Raw genomic sequence first — 22764 nt, 5'->3', positions numbered from 1 at the left:
ATTGTAAAACGTTCCTCGTGTTTTGTAACTATCTCGAAAAGTTTATTCGATAACGCGTACTCGCTTCGTTCCTAAAATATTGTCTCATAGAATAAACCTCGCTTTATTGATATTTGAGTGTAAAATGTGCACATATCTTAGAACAAATCCATCGAGTCGAGGTTTGAGTCTGAATCTGATCCAATCCAACAAATTTACGAAAGGAGTTCATGATAATTAAGAAAGTATAAAAGGCCGGAGTTCATGATAAGATATAACAGATATGTTCAATCGAAAGATAAACTTAGTGTCTCATGATAAGATGAATATAAGTATTTATTGTACTTATATATTAAAAAAAAAAAACAGACTATTATTATCTTAAAGTAAAAATTAAAAAGATAATTTCAAGAAGAATTCAATTAGGATCAAATTAGCTATAATCCTTGTCAAAGTAGAAAATGAGTTGGAATTAAGCCTTCAAATGCGGTCGCCGAATAGTCCTTACTCTTGCCGTACGTGAAGAATTATATAATGAGATGCCGGAGATATCATATTTAGTAATTCAGAATTTTTTAATAAAAATTTGTACATTACACGGGCATTAAAACTAGTATTTTTATAATGATGACCAACTATTTAGTTGATGGTTTCAAATGTACGGAGTATACTCCGAACGTTATCATCAAGATTCTCATATCAATTTGATAAATGCCTATGTTTATCAACCAATTTGCCAATTCTGGACAAGGCAAAATACAAAATTGATGACATTTCAATGTTTCAAAGAATGATAGGGCAGTCAAGCCTATAAAAGTGGTTATTATTACATAATCAGGTATTAGGCTAATAGCTACGGAAAGCAAAAACAACTTTCGGGCATATCAGAGCCATTAACAGTTTAAATTATTGCACTAATTATAGCTTTAGCAACTTACTAAACATATTATACTCCTTTTAATCAAGATTTGAGCACAAAAGTTGCAAGTTGTAATAAAAGAACATTTCTTTTTACACCGATGCAGATCTGAAATTCATGCAGAAGCCGATCGAAGACAGAGCTTTCCTGTTCTCTGCTGTTTTCAGCTTATAATTACTTATTCATGAATCTACATTTCCTATTATATATAGCGACTCTTGAGACTATCGTATAGCCGCATATTTGCTTGTCTTCATACAACTCGGTAAAATATTATTCATGGGAATTTATTATTTTATTTTTCTATTTTTATTGATGACAAACTTTTTTAAAAGAAGTAACTAATTAAGGGCTTAAGGCAAATTATACCTACTAGGAAACTATGCCAAACAATGTACAAAAGGTCTTGCGCGCACAAGGTGTACAATAAATTTGTTGTACACCAAGATAACTTTTACCAATTTTTTCGTAACTTTAACCTAGTTTTGATTAACTTTTATATTAGTAAAAGAAAAGTTGATATAAATGATTAAATGATTAATTTATACATTGTTAGTGGTTTTGAAGAAATATGTTTTTACTGAAATGAAAAAATTTAGGAAAATTTGGTAATATTAATCCAACCTTTGACCGATTTTCTTTTATTAAGCCCACCTACGACATATTTTTTAATAATCCCACCTTTATTACCTAACAACTTTTATTGGGCCCAACAGGTCATAAAACTGTTGTAAGCGGCATTATTTCTCTACATGGCAGTACTCTCTCTCGATATATTCAGTCATCATCATCAATTCATCACCATCTCGTTGACTTTTTCACCGATTATCGGCCACTTAGGCCCAATAAAAGTCGTCGGGTAGTAAAGGTGGGATTATTAAAAAATATGTCGTAGGTGGGATTAATAAAAGAAAATCGGCCAAAGGTTGGATTAATATTACCAAATTTTCCAAAAATTTATGACTAAAAAATAGATAACTTTTACACATATACGTTTAACTTTTAAACATTTTGAGTTAACTTTTACTGCGGTGTACAATATTTATTGTACACCCTTTATAAATAAGAATTTGTGAACAATGTAAACTACGTCCTAGATTGCATCTCCATAGCTAGCTAGGAGCCTAGGACTTTGCATAACATAACTTTCCTTATTGTAACACCCTCTTGCAATCGTTACGGTAGTAAAACGAACGTTATGATTGAAAAAATAAATAAAAAAGTCATGATTGTCCTGTCGTCTCAAGGTACAAATAAAACCAATGTACTTGTCCTTTCATCTCAAGGTACAAGGAAAACCAATATAAAACCACTTTATCGATCTTCGCTTCGCGGGAAGAAGAAAAACCTTTAAGTTACTAGTTAATTTAGCTTTCCTCCCCCTACTTCGACACCTAACGACAAACCCGGCTCACGAATCAATTGATTTCGAGTAGGCATCGCTAAACAGCTTTCCCCTCTAGATTACATATCTTTGCTTGTTAACGCATAAAAATTTGTATGTCTATTTTCATTGATGGAAAATTTTATTGCGTACAAAAGAGAAGTAATTTAGGTAAACTACGACTATTAGGAAACTATGCTAACCAATGTAAGTAAACTATGTCCTAGATTACATTACATCTCAATAGCTAGGACTTTCCATAACATAACTTTCCTTATCGTAACATACTCCATTCGTCTCTTTTTCTTTGCTCCATTTTGAATTTTTGACCAAAAAACTGTTACAAAAATTGGTCAAATAGGACAAAAAAAATTAGACGTAGATATATAGTAGTATACTACGGTTAATAAACGGATCGATATCTTCTAAGAAAGATCAAGTTATAGTTATTCGGCCCCTTCAATAAACTTGATCTTCCTTAGAAGTTATTCCCTTCAATAACTTGGTGTCTATCTTCCCTTGATCCCTAAACCTCCTTGTTTTATAACTTAAATTCACATTAGGGACTCCATAGGATGGGATTTATAGCAAAATTAGTTACAGTTTGGTGATATATTTGGTGTACTAGAAATGCAATAATGTTTAGAAAATAAATAAGGTCAATCACATAAATTAATTGTTTAATCATTAACCACATAAGCACATGGTCCAACGTTGAAGATCAACACTCCTTTCTCCCTTCCTAGAAATAATGTGGGTCGGGCAAAATGCAAGTGTCGTGGAATCGATTTTTTTCTGAGTTCTTCAAGTTAAATTTCAATGGTGCCAAAAGAGAAAGTTCTTCTACAAGTTTGGGATTTGTTATTCGCGATGATGAAGGATCGTTGTTAGTGGTGGAAGCCAAGACTCTTCTTCAGGAGGACTTCATCCTATTTGCCGAAGGTTCCACACCTCGAGAAGGAATCAAAAGTCTAGTGGTGATGGGGTGCAAAAATCTTTTGAAGGGGATAATTTGGTGGTATCAACTCGATGAATCGGATTTGACAGGTCCCATGGAAGATTAGTGGGCTCGTTGAGGATGCTAGTCGAGATTTATCGAATTTGGATTCATTTTCGGTCATACATTGTTATGGGAAGCCAATCAAGTGGCAAATTTCTTGGCGGAAAAAGGAAGCTATTGTCCCCTACTATGTTGTTATGATTTTCGTCTTTTGATCATTTCCTCTCCCTCGTCATCCAAAATGATGAGTAAGGCTTGTCCTCTCAAAGCGTTTAACGTGATTTTTTTTACTTATAAAAAAAGGTGCGTTTTTTTCCTCTAGTATGCGTAGTATTTTGACATTTGAAAATATTGACTTTTAAAAGATCGGATTTTTCACCAAATGCCCTTGAGGTTTGCTTTAATGCACCAAATACCCCTAAACTTTCCAAAATGCACCAAATACCCCTGACATTTAAAACAATATCATCAAATACCCTTATTGACCATTTTCCGTCTATTCCGTTAACTTTTCCGTTAACATTTCTTTTCCTCATTTTTCTTTATTCTTTCCCCTTCCCATGGAAATCTTTATCCTCTTCCTCAACTTGAATCCAAATCATCAATTATCCACCAATTTCTTCAAATGTCGCAGCCATCCACTACTATTGTTTGTTGCTAGCCAGAAATCTCCACCCACTATCCTCTTTCTTCCGATCTGCATTTTCGGTCTCCTCTCTTCTTTTCTCTTCCACCCATCCTTGTAGTGAAGCCCAAACCCAAAATTCGTCGGGATTTTTTGAGCAAATCCAAAGCAATTTCGCACAAAAAAAACTGAATTGTATATCGAATTATATACTTAATGAGCTTTAATTTTCATCTGGGTATCTCGAATTTTCTCTTGAAATTTCAACAATGGTGATGCAGATTTCTGGGATTCAAAAGGAAAGAAACCAGATTAAAACTTGTGATATGATGCAAGTTGTGGTGCTTGGAAAACCCGAGGTAGCCGACTGTGAGCACCCAAAAAAATCACCGAACATTGTAGCTTAAACCTAGCAAAAAATCAATTTGATTCAATTGGGATTTTCGTCAATTTCACTTTTTTTTGTTGATCTGAAAAATTGATAAATTTTGACTTGGATATGGGAAAACTAGGTACGATTGAAGTAATGATCGGTGGTTGAGGGATGGTGTTCAAATGTCGGAAGCGGCGGAGCCGTGGTGGTTGGATTTGGTGGTTTGGGGAAATTGGTTTCAACTAATAGAAATTAGCATTGGTCTAAGGGATGCAGTTGGCCGACGTATGTAGCAAGCAAAAAGGGGGAGGGGTTGGTCTGGATGTGGAGGTTCGAGTTTTGACAATGGTGGATAAGAAGAGGATGATGATGATGGCGTTTAGCAGAGGACAGAAGTGAAGAGGAAGCCCAACAGATGTTTTGGGTTTTTTTTTTTTTTTTTAAGATAATAGTTAATTAATTATTTTAGGGGTTTAATTCATTTAATTAAGGTTTAATATTAGGATTAATAGAGAAATGGGTTGAGTAAGGGCAAAAAAGTAAACACACGCTAACGGAGACTTAACGTCTGTCAGCCTCAAGGGTATTTGATGATATTGTTTTAAACGTCAGGGGTATTTGGTGCATTCTGGAAAGTTTAGGGGTACTTGGTGCATTAAAGTAAACCTCGAGGGCATTTGGTGAAAAATCCGTTAAAAGATTACACAAAAATTAATGACATTTTAGTTATTTTGGTGGACACATCAATCGCCTCACAAAAGTTCCCACGTAATCCGTAGTATGTACTTCGTACTATTCAAGTGGTTGGATTATAGACATTTACGCCATCCGTCTCTTAATACTTGTCCCGTTTTTCTTATAAAGTCGTTCCATAATATTCGTTTCATTTCTAAAATTAACATACTTTTACTAATATTATATCATTTCTCTCACTTAACCATAGACCTACATATTCTCCTACTTCCTTACAAAAACATTAAAAAGTTATCCCCTCTCTCACACCCTCAAAAAAGTTTGACACATTTCCCACTAAGAGCATGTACATTGGGGCTCTTGGAGTGGCTCTCCAAGTACCTCTCTAATAAGAACTATCTCTTGGTCAACATTGGGGCTCTTGAGCAGCTCTTGAGTAGCTCTGCATGGAGAGCTACTTCAAGGTAGCTCTTGCCCAAAACCCTTCAAAAGTTGATTCTTGTTGAAAAGTGGGGGGTAACTTTAAAAATTGGATAGTAAATTTGGTTAAAAAGAAAATTAATTGTGGACCACCAAATGGTAAAAATGATAATGGAGAGCTCATTTGAGGAACTAACCAATGTTGGGTGTTTTTAAGAATGAATTCTTGAGTGTGTCTTGTAGAGAGATAGTGGTAGAGAGAGAGGGGAGAGTCCTCCAAGAGCTCTTTTGAAGAGTCAACCAATGTACAAGCTCTAACTATATTTAAAAAAAAATCTCACTATCAACTACCGGTCAAACCGATAGTTGCCTAAAACTTTATGCCGGTCAAACCGATACAAGTATTAAGAGACGGATGGAGTACAGAGCAACACACAGATTTCTAACAACAGCGGTTTTACATCGAACTCATAGATGGAGTAGGTGGGCATTTTGAAGACAACCCTTACTTGATTTTCGAATGTGGAACTTGGTCTAATCTAATGATGGTAAGTTGTAGTCATACACTGAGTTGATGCAACTTCAGTTCCCATTTAATCATCTTTATGTAAACAGAATTTTCCCACTAAAATCACGCGACTAAAGTTTAAGCCATCTTCAGGGTCGGGCCACACCGCCTACTTGCCCCAACAATTTAGAACTAGGCCAAGTAATAGCTCTTTTAATAGTTCCTTAGGCCTTAGCTCAACCCAACTTGTGTTCCCTCGTACATGTAGGGATGCTAAATTCGGTCATTGATCTGTTACAGATCTGATCTAATAAAAAATTATTTTGTACACCGTCATGCTCATGCGAATTGAATGGGTAAATTGATTTTTTTGAGTCACTTCAGTTTTTGTCGAATACCGATCAAATCAGGTCAATTTTGGATTGTCCGATCCTATGCACACCTACATTATTTTTTGGCACTATTTTCCACCATTTTATTTAATACTATAATTTATATAATTATATTATTCTTTTGGTGTTAATTATTCCACATCGTATAACTATTAGATTTTTGTTATAAAAACTAATTATGTTCCTATGATTGCACATTTCCACTGGAAGCTGGAAAATGACAAATAGTGTTACGTAATAAATTTACTTTTTTCCCTTTTTTCCTTTAATTTTATGATTTATGATCAGTCTGTCATACCTTTTATAATTTCCCTATATTTTATAATTTTATGATTACTCAGTCCTACTTTTTTGAAATTTTTAATTGAAAACTTTGAGAGATATCGACCAAATAAAATTCCACCATGAATCCTGATACGGTGGTACACTGATACCCCTCTAAATTAAAAAGTCAAAGCTACAATATGTAAAAACTAGTAGCTGAATTCTCAAATCTCCATAAAGAGAATATAAAGAACGGTTTTTTCATGAAATGCCCCTGAGGTTTGCAATAATACACCAAATACCCCTGCGCGTTTCAAAATTCATAGAATACCCCTATTTAAACTTAAAGTGCACCAAATACCCTTGGATTTAACGGCCGTTAGTACTCCGTTAGCGTTAATTTACGTTTATGCCCTTATTCACCCAATATTCTACATTTTAACTTTAAAAAAAATCTTATTTCTTCTCTCTCCTCTCATCTCCTCTATTGTTTCTGGCCCTTCTTAAATACTCGCCCCTCTTCTTCTTCTTAATCGTTTCTCTTCTCCCCTCACCCTCCTCTTTCCTCTCAATCTCACATCTCTTTTTCCTGGGTATCAAAATGGTGAACCCAACCACAACTTTTCCTTCTTCAAACCATCTTCATCAAACATCAATTGCTAACTCAAATCCCCAAATAATCGAACCCAAATTTTCTAGTGAATTGAAATCGTGAATTGAAGTTTGATGAAGAAGGGGAGGTTTAAGACGATGACGAATGGTGATGATATGTGGGTTAGCACGTGCCCATGAACATGAATTCATATTTCTGTTGAAATTGAAGATGTTGAATTCAGATTTCATGTTGCCCCTATTTTCTGGGCTGATTTTTTTTTGCGAATTTGGGGGTTGGATTCGAAGGACGGAGAACAAAAATAGATAGAGTAGAGAGCATAGAGGGTAGCGCAACAATTAAGAGAGAATACATAACTAAATCGAGGGAGCATATGAAATTAGAGGAGATTTTGGAGCAACATTTGTTTTTCAGATTTTGATTTTCGTTGGTTTTCCTATTTTAGATTTTGGACCTGGGTTCTTCGTGAGCATAGAATAGCAGCGGCAGCAGCAAGGGGCGAAAAACAGCAGAATTTCGGTAGATTAGAGAGATATTGTAGACACTGGAATTCGAATTTGTAGTTTAGATTTTTCGATTTTAGGAATTAAACTCTCAAAATTTAATGTTCTCTTCTTCAACATTATGGGTTTTTGTGTTAGAAGGCTGTGTATGTTTCATGGTTGCTCCTGCTGTGTATTTGGTGAAGGCTGTGTATGTGTTGTAGTCATTCTGCAGGTTCTGGTTTCTGCAGGTTCTCTGCAAGCTCTCCCTTTCTGCTTGATGCTGCTGTGCAATACTATGGTCTTTGTATCAGGTGTTTGACCTGGTTTTGGTTGTGCTGCTGCTGTGAAGTTCTTGTGTGCAGGGTGTCCAGTTAAGGCTGGTTTTGAATACCTGGTTTTGGTTTTGCTGTTGCTGTGCAGTCCTTGTGTGCAGGATGTCCAGTTAAGGCTGTGGTTTGCTTGCTTACTGGTTTGCTTCCCAGCTGCTGATGTTGTGTTTATGCTTGTTTGTTCTTTGCTGCCCTGGTTCTGCTGGTTGTTTTGCAGTTCGAGTGGCTTGTAATTGATGTTTTTTTGTGTTTTAGTTAGGGATGCGGTTGTGTTCCCCTTGCTGTTTGTTTCCTTGTTATTTGGGTTTGTTCTTAACTGGTTTCTACCATTTTGGTAATAAAATTTGCCTTATTTACCAAAAAATTTATTATGGGTTTTGTTCTTCAATTTTCAGATGTATTGATCTTCAATTTTGGGCTTCAAATTCATTTATTAATGGTATAAGTTGTTTGGATATTTGGTGCAAAAAACTTTATAAATAGTTGTGTATTATGCAAAAAGTTTATAAATAGGTGTATTTGGTGAATTATAAACATGACTTAATGGAGGACTAACGAAAAGTCATAATAGGGGTATTTGATGAACAGTACAGAAAAAATAGGGGTATTTTATGAATTTTGAAACGCGCAGGGGTATTTCGTGCATTATTGCAAACCTCAGGGGCATTTCATGAAAAAACCGTATAAAGAAAGGAAATCATTAATTTCTTAATTTTTTTTTTATATAAAGGAGGCTTAAAAAGATACTTATAATTGTCAATAGCTAAATCTATGTCTCTTAGTGCATTTTTTTTAAAGGTAAGGAAAAAGAATAAAATAACTTAGGAGCCCCCGCTCGAGGCTGGCTCCTAAGTAATCGTCATACACAATCTTAGTTAGGACTTGACTATTATTATTCTGAATATACATGTATTGGAACTAGGTGATCGACATTTGCTACCCAATATAATGCTCCGTTGGCTTCTCTATAGATGTTGATTGTGGAGAACTTTAACATGAATTCCTCTATATCTTCGATGATGTTGATTGTGGAGAACTTTAACATGAATTCCTCTATATCTTCGATGATGTTTTGAAGCTTCCAAGTGGTTTTCTAAACACCTTTTACTGCGTTAATGACTAGTAGGTTATCACCTTCAATGTGTAAGTTGGAGATGTCCAAACTTAGGGCTTCCTGAGTTCCCCATGTCCTTTATGTAGTGCCATTGCTTCCGTCATATAGACTTCAGTTGATCCAAGATTAATAGCGACCATTATTTTTATGTGACCATTGGGGTCTATGATAATGAAACATGTTGCTGCTAAGCTATCCTTGCGAGAACCGTCAAATTTGAGTTTGAAGGCTCCTGGTGGAGGAGGAAACCATCTCACCATGATGGTGGGTGGGGGGGGGGAGATGGTTGGCAAAGATGAAGATGGAGGGTGATGAGTATTGGGGGGGGGGGGGGGGGGGGGGTAAGGGATTGAATAGAATCCAGATGGAGTCTATAATCCTATTCTTTATAGAGATGGTAGGCTTTGAAGTAGCATCTCAAAGAAGAGAAAGCAGTATGAGAAAAGATAACGTTATTTCTTTCTTTCCAGATGGACCACATAAGGAAAATAAATTTCGAAAGGGTGTTGGGGTAGCGACGTAGCTCTTTGAGAGCTGTATATAAATCAATAAATCTTATAGTGCAATCAAGCCAGTTAATAGTTAGATGTGCTTCCCAGACTTGGGTAGAGAAATTGGTATTAGTTTACCAAAAAATTAATCGTAATATTGAATAGCCATAGTTTTTAATAATCTATTGGACTTGCAAATTAATACGTATATGTATACGGGTTTTATAATCGCACGACCTCTAGCCATAATTTTTTTTACAACGGGCCCTAGCCTAACTTAATCTTAAAAATAATAAAAAATATTTGCCACATTCTAATTATCGTAATATTTTTATACGGAGCCGCATAATAATTTATTCGCTCATATTATTGAAATCTCAAATGCATGTTTATTGAAAATTTGACTAATATATCATAATTAACTATATTTTAAATCATAAGATCTAGATGATTAAGTTTCCAGTTTCCTTATTAATAATATGTTTGCAACAACAAAGTACTTTTTATATGTTAATGTAAATGATTGCATATCACTTTTAAATTTCGTGCAAATTTTGATTTATACATGTAGATGGTGCATCACAGTTGATGATGATACAATTTTGGATTTTAGATTGGGCTGAATTCACTAATGTCGACCAAAAATTTAAGAGTAGTCTACTAATTTGTACTTACATAATTAGAATACAAATAAATTAGAAAATCAATCAAGTATAAATAAGAGTATATAAAAACAATTATATAGGCCCAATGTGAACTAACAAAATGAGACCCTTAGCTATGTACTTTTTTTTTTTTTTTTTTATGACGGGTCCTATATACCCAGTAGCTTATCTTAATCTTAAATATCAAAATTAACTTTGGCTACATTCTCATTATTGTAATATTTTTATACAGAGCATGGATAATAATTTATTCGCTCATGTTATTGAAGTCTTAAAAGCATATAGATTGAAATTTTGACTAATATATCGTAATACTCCGTAACTATTTTCAAAATCATAAGACCTAGATGATTATGTTTCTTATTAATAATATGTTTGCAAAAATAAAATATTTTTATATATTAATTATGTAAATGATTGCATATTAATCTAAAATTTTGTGCAAAATTAAATTATATATGTAAATGGTGCATCACCTTTGATGACGGGGCGAGTTTGACTTTATAATGGGTTGACAACAAATATAAACGTAGGTGATTAACTAATGTTGACTAACAAATAGAGATTAATTTGTTGTTGATGGACGGGTATAAGGATAACATGTACCCACTTTGGTAATGGGGCGAGTTTGAATTGATTGGATTTGAGAATACTCACACAATCCTAATTATGTATGTCACTTTTGAATATAATTTTATCAATATTATAGCTAATATGTATAATCAATTTTAAAACTTCGTAATAAACTTATGCCAAAATATTTAAAAGTTAGTTGAACGGAAAAGTGGATTATTATCGAATATAGGGATGTCAATTTCAGGGGAGTGGGTTTTGTGGGTGATCCCCCGTGCATCTGCCCCAAATGGGTGGGGATGGAGGAAAGTTTTGTAAATGATGGGTTAAATTTTTTTTTTTGCGGGTGATGGGGCGATGATGGATTTAATTATATTGGACCCGCACACGTCGATAATCCTACATCTAATTGATTATGAATATATAAAAATATTTACTACTAACTTACATATTATATATTTTTATATTTACTCAATTACTCTAAACAGGCAAAAGAATTCTCAAATATTCCATAATAGAGTTTTGAAATTCAAACTCTCTTACAAAAAAAAGTTGAGTCTAGGAATAGGTTTGAGGCGGGTGTGGATACGGGGGGTGATGAAGATCAAGAGCTAGGGGATTCACTTTATTTTATACATTTCGAGACAGAGATTGGGAGAGGTAGGTATGATCATCCCTTTCGTGGATGGAGGAGATGAGAATGAGAATTGATTACAGGAGGGTACAGGTGTGCAAGTCTCGCACCGCCTCAAAGTCATCTATAACTAAATAAAGTAAATGGTCTACGTAGGTGTTAAGTGATCGGGTAATGAGGTTGATGGGGCGAATGTGCGAGTATTAGGTGGGTATTACTATTGAAGTAAAGAGTGAATGAGATAACTTGCTTGATACAAGTGGTGAAAGAGAATGAAAATCATTTTATCTGCGTACCCTTATTTCTTTTAATCGTTTTAATTGTTTAATAAGACACCGAATAAGCAATAACAAATTTGGCGATCATTAATTTTAATTTGGAGAATATCTAAAAGGATTTTTTGTCATTTAACACCTTAAAAAAATTAGTTTTTGTAATTAAACACCTTACTTATTTTTTTATTATATTTAAACACCTTAAAAATCTAAAAATTTATAAATCAACACCGCTTAACGATTTCCATAAGAAAAAACGTTGATTTTTAATCATGCTATAACTTCCAAAGCATAATTTGATGGTAGAAGGAGTTGTTTACCACCATATCATGCCTTGGGAACTTTAGCATAGTTAAAAACTAATGTTTTTTCTAACAAAAATTGTCAAGTGGTGTTGATTTCTAAATTTTTTTGTTTTTTAAGGTGTTTAAAAACAATAAAAAATAAGTAAGGTGTTAAATTACAAAAACTGGTTTTTTTAAGGTGTTAAATGACAAAAAATCCTATCTAAAAACTCTATTTTTATGATAATTGCCTACCATATTTCATATAAATTTATATTTAGATTATGAATCGTGCATCGCACGGGTACTATACTAGTTAGTTTTAAATACGGAGTAATTGTGATAATTCATCCCTGCTTAGTAAGGTGTACTTCAACTATTATCGTTTTCCAAAAGCAATCACAATTTGTAAACATTTCAAAATTTGAGTGTTTACTGATTTATTAAATGACGGTTTTCTCTCTTAATTTCTTCCACTCTTCTATAGTTACGACGGCGAGGTTCAGAAAACCGAGCTCAACTTTTAATGGAGTCCGAAGAGAAAAATGATAAATTTATAATTTTATTAGGAGAACTTACTAACTTTTATAATTTTTATGGTAAATTTTATTGAGAATAAACACAACTTTATAAAAGAAAAAATAGATTTTACAGAGAATAATGGTAACTTCTTAGTTGGTGCCTATTAATCTACGTTGTACAATAATATTATTGTAATCCTGGAGAACCCAAAATCTTTTGATGACAATCCAAAGATATAATCAAATGTTTTATTTTAAAAATCAGCGTATCACCACGTGTGACAATATGATTAATCAAAATGCTAACGTTGATTTGTTACTTAATATAAAAGGATTACGTACATATTGAAGAGCTTTTATTTATTACCTAATGCTAATGTACCTTTTAAAAACAGTTATTACATAATTATGTAAAAGGATTATGTACACATTGCAGGATAAAAAAAAAAAATCATTTGTTCAAGTGTTCAACCAAAACAAAGTCACTTTCTATACCCATCCCTCCAAAACTATAATTTTTCCAAACGGACTAAACTCTCGTATTAAATTGAGAAAGCTAACAACTGTTTACAAACATCAGTTTCTATTAATTTTCAATTAAAAGAATACTCACTTTTACCCGAAATATATTACTCTATTTTATGAAATATCTAATTAATGTACATACAGTATATAAAAAAAGAATTAAAATCCAAAGATATCTATTTTTCATTTTATACCAAAAAAATGACTAAAGATTTATTACCTTATTATCTATACACACAAAATCTTCCAATTAAAGAGGATATTTTTCCTTTTCTATTTTTACCGTGATTGACTTCCTTATTAATAATTTTTTAACATTTAAGACCCTACATGCATTCCTTGTCTATAAATATTGGGAAATTTTTAGTTTTTGCAATTCAAGTCTCATCTTTCTCTTTCCCTCTCTCTCTGTTTCTTCATCTTCCTCCTTAAAGCTTTTCAAATAAAACCATTAAAAATGGCGTTAATACTGAGATTAATGACCGCAATTGCAGTAATTATGTTAAGTTGGTTTATTAGAGTAGCGTATGAAACCATATGTTTTTATTGGTTAAGTCCAAGACGCATAAAAAAGATAATGGAAAAACAAGGAGTTCGTGGCCCTAAACCTCGGCCTCTTATCGGTAACATCTTAGACATGTCGTCCCTTGTATCTTCCTCCACCTCGGAAGACATGCCTACCATCTCCCATGACATCGTTGCCCGTCTATTACCACATTACCTCCTTTGGTCTAAGGAATATGGTAACGCATTCGAATCATTATCTGATATGATTTGATCTGGTCTGGTCTGGTCTGGTCTGATATAATCTGATCGATATCACGCATGTAAAGTAACTAAATGCATTTATTTTGCTAAATCTGCAGGAAAAAGATACGTATATTGGAATGGGTTCGAGCCAAGGATGTGTTTAACAGACCCCGATATGATAAAAGAATTGCTTACAAAGTACAACCCATTGTCGGGGAAATCATGGCTACAACAACAAGGATCAAAGAATTTCATAGGGAATGGCTTACTAATGGCCAATGGTGATGCTTGGTTTCATCAAAGACACATTGTATCCCCTGCTTTTATGAGTGATAAACTTAAGGTATACTTTTCGAGTTTCCGAATCCAAATTTTTTATTTTTTATTATTATTGAGTGATAATGATAATAATAACAATATGCCCCCATTATCTTCTTTTTTTTTTCTTTTGCTTTCTTTTTAATTGGATTGTTTTGTTTGTTATGATGCAGAGTTATGCAGGGTATGTGGTGGACTGCACTAAAACCATGCTCCAATCGCTCGAAAACACGGTCGGGTCGGGTCAAAACGAGGTTGAAATGGGGGAGATGATGACTAACCTTACTGCAGATATCATCTCAAGAATTGAATTTGGGAGTAATTTTGAGAAAGGAAGGAAGATTTTCCATCTTCTCAATCTCTTGCAAAAACGTTGTGCTCAAGCCAGCAAGCATCTCTGCTTACCCGGAAGCCGGTACGTTTTACTTTTTTTATTGGTCGAGAAATTGACAGTGATACCAAACATGCCTTACTTCGAGGTTATTATTGAATCTATACTCAAATTATTGAAAAAAAATAAATACTCATTCCGTTTCTTTTTGTTTTTTACGTTTGGTATTTTGTACGCGTTTTAACGACTAACTAGTTTTTGGCCCGGGCGATGCCCGGATTAGTACATTAATAACATATACAATTGCTTATATATTTTCTTGTTGCAATGATAACATGAACACAACTAATAGCTTAGTGGTAAATGCTTTAATATTTAAACTCAAGATCTTTAATGTGTATAAAGATTACATGGAGTGAACAACTCATAAGCAGAGCGCCACGTGTCATGTAAATTTTCTTAGACACGTCTTATAATATATACGGAGTAGTATAGATTAATGTGCATTGAGATTATTCTAAGTTTTTCTAGGTAAACGAGGAAAATTAGGTTTATTTATAATATTTTCACTCTTATCAAAATTCTTATATTGAGAAAATGTGAAAAAATTAATGTTCTTATGGAAAAGTGTGAGTGATTAAATGACCCAATTGATTTAATTGGTTAATATAATAATTGGACACAAAATTTGATAAAATATTAAATCATTTATGTTATAATATAAAATGAAATGTAAAGAACATTTTGGGACACCAAAAAGGAAAACGTAAAGAACAAGAGGAGACGGAGGGAGTAAATTATGCCCTGGTCACAATTAGAGGTCTTAATGATATTTACTAATCTTTTCGCGCTTTTATTTGATTCTGTTTTCGTGTTCTTCTAAGCTCGAATCATAGTATGTATAGTCTTTTCCATCGTTATCAATCAAATAAGAGCACTTTAAATCTACATTGACTTGTAATTAACCATAACCAACAAAAAAAAAATTGCAGGTTTTTCCCTAGTCAGTACAACAAAGTCATAAAGGCGCTGAAAACGGAAGTGGAAGAATTACTAATGGAGATAATCGAAAGTCGAAAAGCTTGTGTCGAATTGGGAAGAAGCGACTCGTATGGAAAAGATTTGCTGGGGATTTTAATGGATGAATTGCAGAATAAAAAGAGAGATGGATTTAACTTGAATTTGCAATTGATAATGGATGAAATTAAGACTTTCTTTTTTGCTGGGCACGAAACTACGGCTCTTTTGCTCACTTGGACTACCATGCTCTTAGCAAGTAATCCTGAATGGCAAGAGAAATTGAGAGATGAAGTTGCACAAGTTTGTAATGGTGCTACACCTACCATTGATCATTTGCCTAAGCTTCGAATGGTAAGTAATCGTCTATCCTATCACTATATTTTTTTTTCTTACGTATAAACTACAATAGATATTTCTATCACGCACTGCAATACTGCTAAAAGATGTCTAAATTTTTAATATACAATTTTCCGTCCACATCAGTAACTTTGAAAAAAGAAACAAAACCCAATTGAGCGCTTTTACCATGGCAGTTTAGCACTTTAGCCTACTACAAAAAGAGTTTCTACTAACTTTTATTCTCTATAATAACCGCCAATTTAATTAGCGATTTTGCCACAAGTTTTTGTTTTTGGCAAAGTCGTTGATGTGGACGTTGAGATGAGAATTTTGATTCAAGAGGTGTATTTTAAAAAATCAGGCATTTTTAACATTAGAAATCAGTTGAATATATACGAAGTATGTGATTATTGTAAAAGTAAAATAGGCAATCCTGTATCCTATGACTATATTTTTCGTTAATTTTGAACAATCATCACGCATCAAAGAGAATATGTGGTCCGATTTTCTACAATGTTGATGTCTAAATTTTCAAAATACACATTTTTATCAAAGCTAGTTGAGTTGGCAATTTTTATCATGGTGTTTTAGCCTACTACAAAAAGAAGTTTACTAACTTTTTCGCTATAATAACTCAATTGAATTAGCGATTCTACGACATGAAAAATACCTTTTTTTATTTTTGCAGAGTCTCTTATGTGGCATGTGTGATGAGAATTTTGGTTACAGATGACGTATTCTAAAATTTTTGACATTTCTAATATTAGAAATCGACAGAATATGTGATTAATGTAAAAAATTAAATAGTAATTATTATAATACTAAAAAAAACACCGTAAATCCGTATTACTTGTAGGTACAATATCCCCTACCTAGATTGGCCAGAATCAACTTTTTCCTTGGAATTGCAATGATAGACAGCAAATCCGCAATCATATGCAATTGACTAAAACAAAGTTATGAAAAATCAATTTTAATTTGAATCCCAATAAAAAAAAAGTCGTATCTTAGTTAACGGCTAAGCGTTGACTACTTGGTAAGTGGAGTTTCACTAGGTACACTGAAATTCAAGGTCATTGGTTTTGCACATTCTTAATTGTGTACTTTCCTACCAAGAATCACTGTCAGAAATTGTCTCTTCCTTCATTTTCATTCTCTGTATTCGGATTAAGTTATCGTATTACTATTTGGATCGTTAGAGAATTATTAATCGCCTTCTGGTCTATTTTTTATTACTAGTCCAAAACTGTGTACTTGATTAAATTAACATAAAATGTTAATTGTTGTTTTGCAGTTAAGCATGATAATAAACGAATCATTGAGATTGTACCCACCTGCCACTCTTCTACCTAGGATGGTATTTGAAGACATTAAGCTAGGTGACCTACTCGTTCCAAAAGGATTGTCGATATGGATTCCTGTCCTAGCAATTCATCATGATAAAGAATTATGGGGTGAAGATGCAAACGAGTTCAATCCAGACCGTTTTGCTTCCAAATCTTTTATTTCAAGTCGTTTCCTTCCATTTGGTGGCGGCCCTAGGAATTGTATAGGGCAATCTTTTGCTCTCATGGAAGCCAAGATCATACTAGCTATGTTAGTCTCACAATTTAGATTCAAAATCTCGAGTAGTTATCGTCATTCTCCCGTTGTAGTTCTTACCATAAAGCCGAAGCATGGAGTTCAAGTTTGCTTGGAACCGTTACACACTAGCTAGAGCTTAGACAATGGTTGAGTTTTATTTACAATTTTTCCATACAAATATTTTTTGGCGGAATTTATAGAGTGAGGTTTTTGGTGCATGCCTTATTTTGCACTTATATACCTCAAAAGTTTTGTAGATCATGGTGCTTAACAAAGAGGCTCCTTATTTTATTTTTATAAAGGAGGGATAAATGGACCGATGACAATTTAACAATATATGTATCTTTTGAAATGTTTTCTCTTTCTTTCTTTGAATAACACAATTAGGGGTGTGCACATGTCTAAAATCGGACCGGAATCGGTTGGATTAGAGGACCGGTAGAATCGGTGGACCGGGATTTTCATAATTCACGGATTGAGGACCGGATCGGAAAGAATCACCGGACCCGGATCGGAAAATCCAAGTCCGGTTCGATTTTGGACCAGCTTAGACCGTTTTTTTAAAAAATTGCGATTTACAATCTTAAATTTTTTACAATTTTATCTTTTTACAACCTATATTTCTCTTTAAGTATGTCATACATCAAATCATAAGCTTATTTAAAAGGGGATAAAGGCCTATGACATACAAAAAATATCCAAAGTCATTTAATGTACGTGGGTTACAACTTTTGGGAGATATTCAGTTAAATATTTTATGAAAAAAAATAATCAAAATCCATGCATGCACGAGATCTAATCTAGTTTGACTTAATCTTTACCGGAATAGATTTTTAAATTTAACTAAGCATTGATTTCAGTAAAATATACATATATATTTTATAATATAGTTTCACTAAATCTAGATTAGTTGATGAACCAAGTTTCTGGTATATCATAGATTTGATATCAAATATCGCCAACAGACTACAAAGTACATCATTTCCATTTTGTGACACTCTTTACATATTTTTTTTTTGGTTCAATTCTTTGTCCATTTTCATTCTCTTGATAGATGTTTGTGCTCCATGACCTCAATGACAATACTGAAAGTGCTTTCAAGCTTTGAATTCGAAAAGTCACCAAGTCGATTATGTTGCGTAGGGTCCAGATTTCATTTTAACTTCTGCTTGCCACTTTCCTTCCTTTTTGTTTTCATTTCAAATTTGGATTAACTTTTATAAATATACTAGTTTAGGATCCGTGCAACGCACGATTACTACTAAAACAATTTATTATTTTAATAGTAACTAAAAAACTTGTGATATTAGGAAAACATGAAAGTAAAAAAATATATGAAAAGTATAAATTCAAAGTTGTGTAAAAATATATTCAAATGAACTAAATTTGCATATTACTATACAAAGTTAAAAATTATAGTCGCTTACTTGTATGTAGAACGATCAAACAACGTTAACCAAACCCGAATGACTCAATACTAATTTTCGAAAAGACCCGAGCATAACCGAGTTAGTCAAATACAACATATTTTGAATTGAGTAAAATCTTGATCAATAAACTTATACTCCGTATGTTAGTCTACTTACCATGTATTATTATTTTAATTAACATTCTTACTTACCATTACCATGTATTATATTATTAATAGTAGACTAACATTAGAAGTTCATTTATCAATATTTTTTATATTTCTAATCAGATTAAAAAGTTATAATAATACATAATTAAAATTATACTCCCTCCGTATTTATTTAAGAGATATACTTGGCCGGACACGGGTATTAAAAAAAAGAATTAAATGAAATAAAGTAATAAAACAAGTGGGGTTGGGCAGATATTTTAATAAGTAAAACAAGTGGGACCCATGTCATTTTAGTGGGTGGGAGATGGGAGTGGGGTGTAGATAGATTATTTAATTAGATGGTGGGGTTTCAAAGTTACTAAAAATGGCAAATGTATCTCTTAAATAAATACGGCCGGAAAAGGCAAGTGTATCCTTTAAATAAATACAGAGGGAGTATCATAAAGGAGAAAATAATATTGATTTAGCTTTCCTCCAATAATATACTATGCAGTACACATCTATGGTAATTAAAATATATTTTTATCTTAGTTTCCTAAAAAAATGTAATGTAATTTATTTATTTTAATGTAAAAAAATAAAAAATATTTTGGCGTTAAAATATTGCACCGGGAAATGACACGTGTCATTCCTGGTGTCTCTTTTAGTATATAGTAATAGATTTATTTAGTGAACCTATAACATCATAACTCGGGTGGCGGGATGTACAATCTACTTATAACTTTTATTTAAAATAAATATTAGAAATAATACATTTATGTGGTGCAAAATATTAAAATATTCCAGTAAAAAACTTCTTTCTAAAAGAAAATTATAATTTACATGCAGAGTATTTTTTAATTCTCCATTTGCAATAATAAGAATTTACGGTCAAACTTTTCAAAGTTTGATCACAAAATTTAAAGTATCGCCAATAAAAAACAGAAGAACTACATTAAAAAAAAAAGTGATTTTTAAGGGGTAAATATTTAGAAGGGTAAATATAGTTACCTTTATACTATGTACATTAGTAGTGATCGATAAAGAGTAAACATTTTGTTAAAAAACAACGTTATCAATATAAAATTGATGAGTTTTATTTTATATTCGGGTGACGTGATCATTGCAAGGTAATTTTAAATTCGTCATGTAATATTTATTGTATTGAGTCTTTATTAAGAGCTTGTTCCTATCATATTTGTGTTTAATTAATCCCTATTTGTTACATTGTACTAAAACAGACATCAGAAGTGACACATGTCAATTCTTGGTGCAAAATTTTTCCGCTAATTTTTTTTTTCTAAAAATATATCTACTTTATTTCCTTTTAATTTTCTATCCTTTTTTTTTAAATTGTTTACGTGTGTGTATATCAATTCTTAATGGTTTTAAACGATTAATTAGAATTATTATTTTAATGATTAACGATTAATTTCGAATTAATTCAAGCGTTTTAAAACTAAATAAAGTTTCAGAAAATTTAATGAACATGGATAATAATTAAGTTTCATCATTTTAATGATAGGAGGAGATTTCTAAATTAGTGGATGGAATCACAAAGTGGTCCCTGTACTTAGGTATTCAAGGTACGTACAAGTCTAAGGTGACCAACTTATATTCATGTGAATACATGTGGTGATTTTATATTGTGATTCTTGTTACTTGAAATATTATGGATTCATGTTTGATTGTGTGAGCAAGCATGTTTTGGATATTATTATGTTTGTTGAATTGAAGTTAACAAGCATGTTATGATTGGTTATGTTTGTTGAATTTAAATAACAAGCATGTTTTCCAAGTATGTTATGCATGTATGGTTTTATTCGCATGCAAGGAATTATTTATGCTATTGTACGTAAAGTCTAGCATGTTATTATCCAAGTTTATTTGTGTCTTGTTGCGCTATTTCATTACTCACATATGAAGGGTCTGCTCATGTAAGCCACCGCATGTGTAGGGTAGACTTTTGAGTCATATTTACTATGTCACATATGAATGGTCTGCTCACGTAAGCCACCGCATATGTAGGAAGAGTCAAAGTGAATTGAATTAAGAATTATTTGTGCCTAGTGACAACCCACATGTTAACAGGCATGTCGTGGACTCAACATCATGTTGGGAAGGAACAATGGAGTAATTTTCACTTGAGTCTTGAATGCGTTGATCACAAGTCCTAATGATTCTAAAAGAAGTATTGTTTGGTTGTTCGTTTATTAAATGTCTTATTTAATTGTGTCTTGAGTCGGCTTTGTGAATAAAATGTTAATAAACGTAAAGTGCAATATGAACAAGCTTCAAAACTCTTGGAACGTATATACTTTGAGTATGAACAATGGGGGGAGTACCTTACCAAGGGGTTTGTACTCTTATGTATGATACAAGATGTTGTTTCATTTCTTTTATGCCCTGAAATTCCGTCGGTATGGTCCGACAATTGGGTTATTGTTATTATTTTGGTGTTTGGTGGGCTCCCAACACCCGTCCAATGGACATTTATTTTATAGGCCCTTTCGAAGCTTATTCTAATTAATCTACGAGTCAAGAGTCGCGTCAAGAGTCGAGTCTTGTCCTCATGATTAAGTGTTTACTTAGTTGGCTTTTGCATGTGTTTTAATTTATTGTTGGAATGAAGCATGTTAGATATAAAATTTCGTTCTATCTTGGTTGACTGGTTGTACTCAACTTTCGCTGATTAAGTGCTTTATGTTTTGGTCATGACATTTGCCTTAATGACCATATGATGATCCATCATTTGCACTTGCCTTGTTGAGGAGTAGAATCTTAATAAACAAGTTGGTAGAGATGACTCGCAAGAGAAGTTATCTAGCAAAGTGATTGGTTGAGCGAGTTGTTTTCTCTTGCATTGTTTTAAACTCTATTTATTTAATTAGTCTAGACTATAACATTTCAATTAGTTAATGGTTTTTTTTACGTATTTTGGTTTAGGCCGTTATGGTTCCACCTTGTATGGAGTCCATTAACTATTGTTTATTGTTTTGAAAGTTAATCCGATGCGTAATTCTGGTACAAGCCTTATCCGTTATCACGGTGGCGGTAATGCTTTGATAAATCCTTATTTTAAAGTTGAAATATGATCTTATAAAAGTAAGTAATTATTAGGGTGTTACAGGTAGGTCCCCTAATTAAGGGCAACCATCGATTTTACATCTCAACAGTGGTATATACGAAGTATATTTTACCAACAATGTCATCATGTGTTCATATAAATACTTAATCATGTGACTTTTCAGGTATTCAATTGTTTTCACATATACTCCCTCTCTACTTGTAATATGCAACTGATTTGAGCGTCGGAGAGGAATTCTTGGGAACTCCCCCGAAACAGTTCGCTTTGTTGATTTTGTAGGTAACGGGTTGCCTAAGTATAGGACGCTGGTCATCCACTCCGACAAGCTCACTTTGTTGATTTTGTAGGTTACATGTATAGGACGTCAGACACTGCGACAAACTCCCCACTCAATTCACTACTTAGAATGTCTATATATATATATATATATATATATATATATATATATTAAAACTCCAAGAAATTCCATTACATCTCTTCACGTGTCGCGAAGACTTGACAAGTGACATGGCGTAGCCGTGCCATCTCATACGCACACATCATTTATTGCGTCCTCATAAAAAAATATTGTTATCCATCCTTAAACTCATGACCTCTTAAATGTTAATGCAAAGTCTTAACCATCACTCCAATGACACAACTTATGACTCTAAAACAATTAAAAAAGAAAAAATCCGTACTTATGAATGCATAAACCTTTAATGCCT

General features: G+C 33.0%; 1 protein-coding gene across 1 annotated transcript; it reads left to right on the top strand.

Annotated features, from left to right (window-relative positions):
* The first annotated feature begins 13440 nt into the window (after positions 1-13440).
* On the top strand, positions 13441-17771 carry LOC110777143 (cytokinin hydroxylase). Its single transcript, XM_021981757.2, has 5 exons — positions 13441-13809; positions 13933-14159; positions 14308-14549; positions 15458-15836; positions 17119-17771. Exons 1-5 carry the CDS (start codon positions 13524-13526, stop codon positions 17539-17541), a joined length of 1557 nt encoding a protein of 518 aa, XP_021837449.1. The 5' UTR covers positions 13441-13523; the 3' UTR covers positions 17542-17771.
* The last annotated feature ends 4993 nt before the right edge of the window (positions 17772-22764 follow it).

Source organism: Spinacia oleracea, chromosome 1, assembly GCF_020520425.1.
Source record: "Spinacia oleracea cultivar Varoflay chromosome 1, BTI_SOV_V1, whole genome shotgun sequence".
NCBI lineage: Eukaryota > Viridiplantae > Streptophyta > Magnoliopsida > Caryophyllales > Amaranthaceae > Spinacia > Spinacia oleracea.
Note: the sequence above shows the minus strand (reverse complement) of the source record. Positions and strands in the feature narration are given on the sequence as shown.

What these genes read in the sequence shown, in the direction of transcription:
- LOC110777143 (XM_021981757.2), top strand. Translation starts at nt 13,524, where the DNA reads ATGGCGTTAATACTGAGATTAATGACCGCAATTGCAGTAATTATGTTA. An exon ending in CTCTGCTTACCCGGAAGCCG is followed by an intron (nt 14,550 to 15,457) that starts GTACGTTTTACT and finishes AAAAAATTGCAG; the next exon opens with GTTTTTCCCTAGTCAGTACA. An exon ending in ATTTGCCTAAGCTTCGAATG is followed by an intron (nt 15,837 to 17,118) that starts GTAAGTAATCGT and finishes GTTGTTTTGCAG; the next exon opens with TTAAGCATGATAATAAACGA.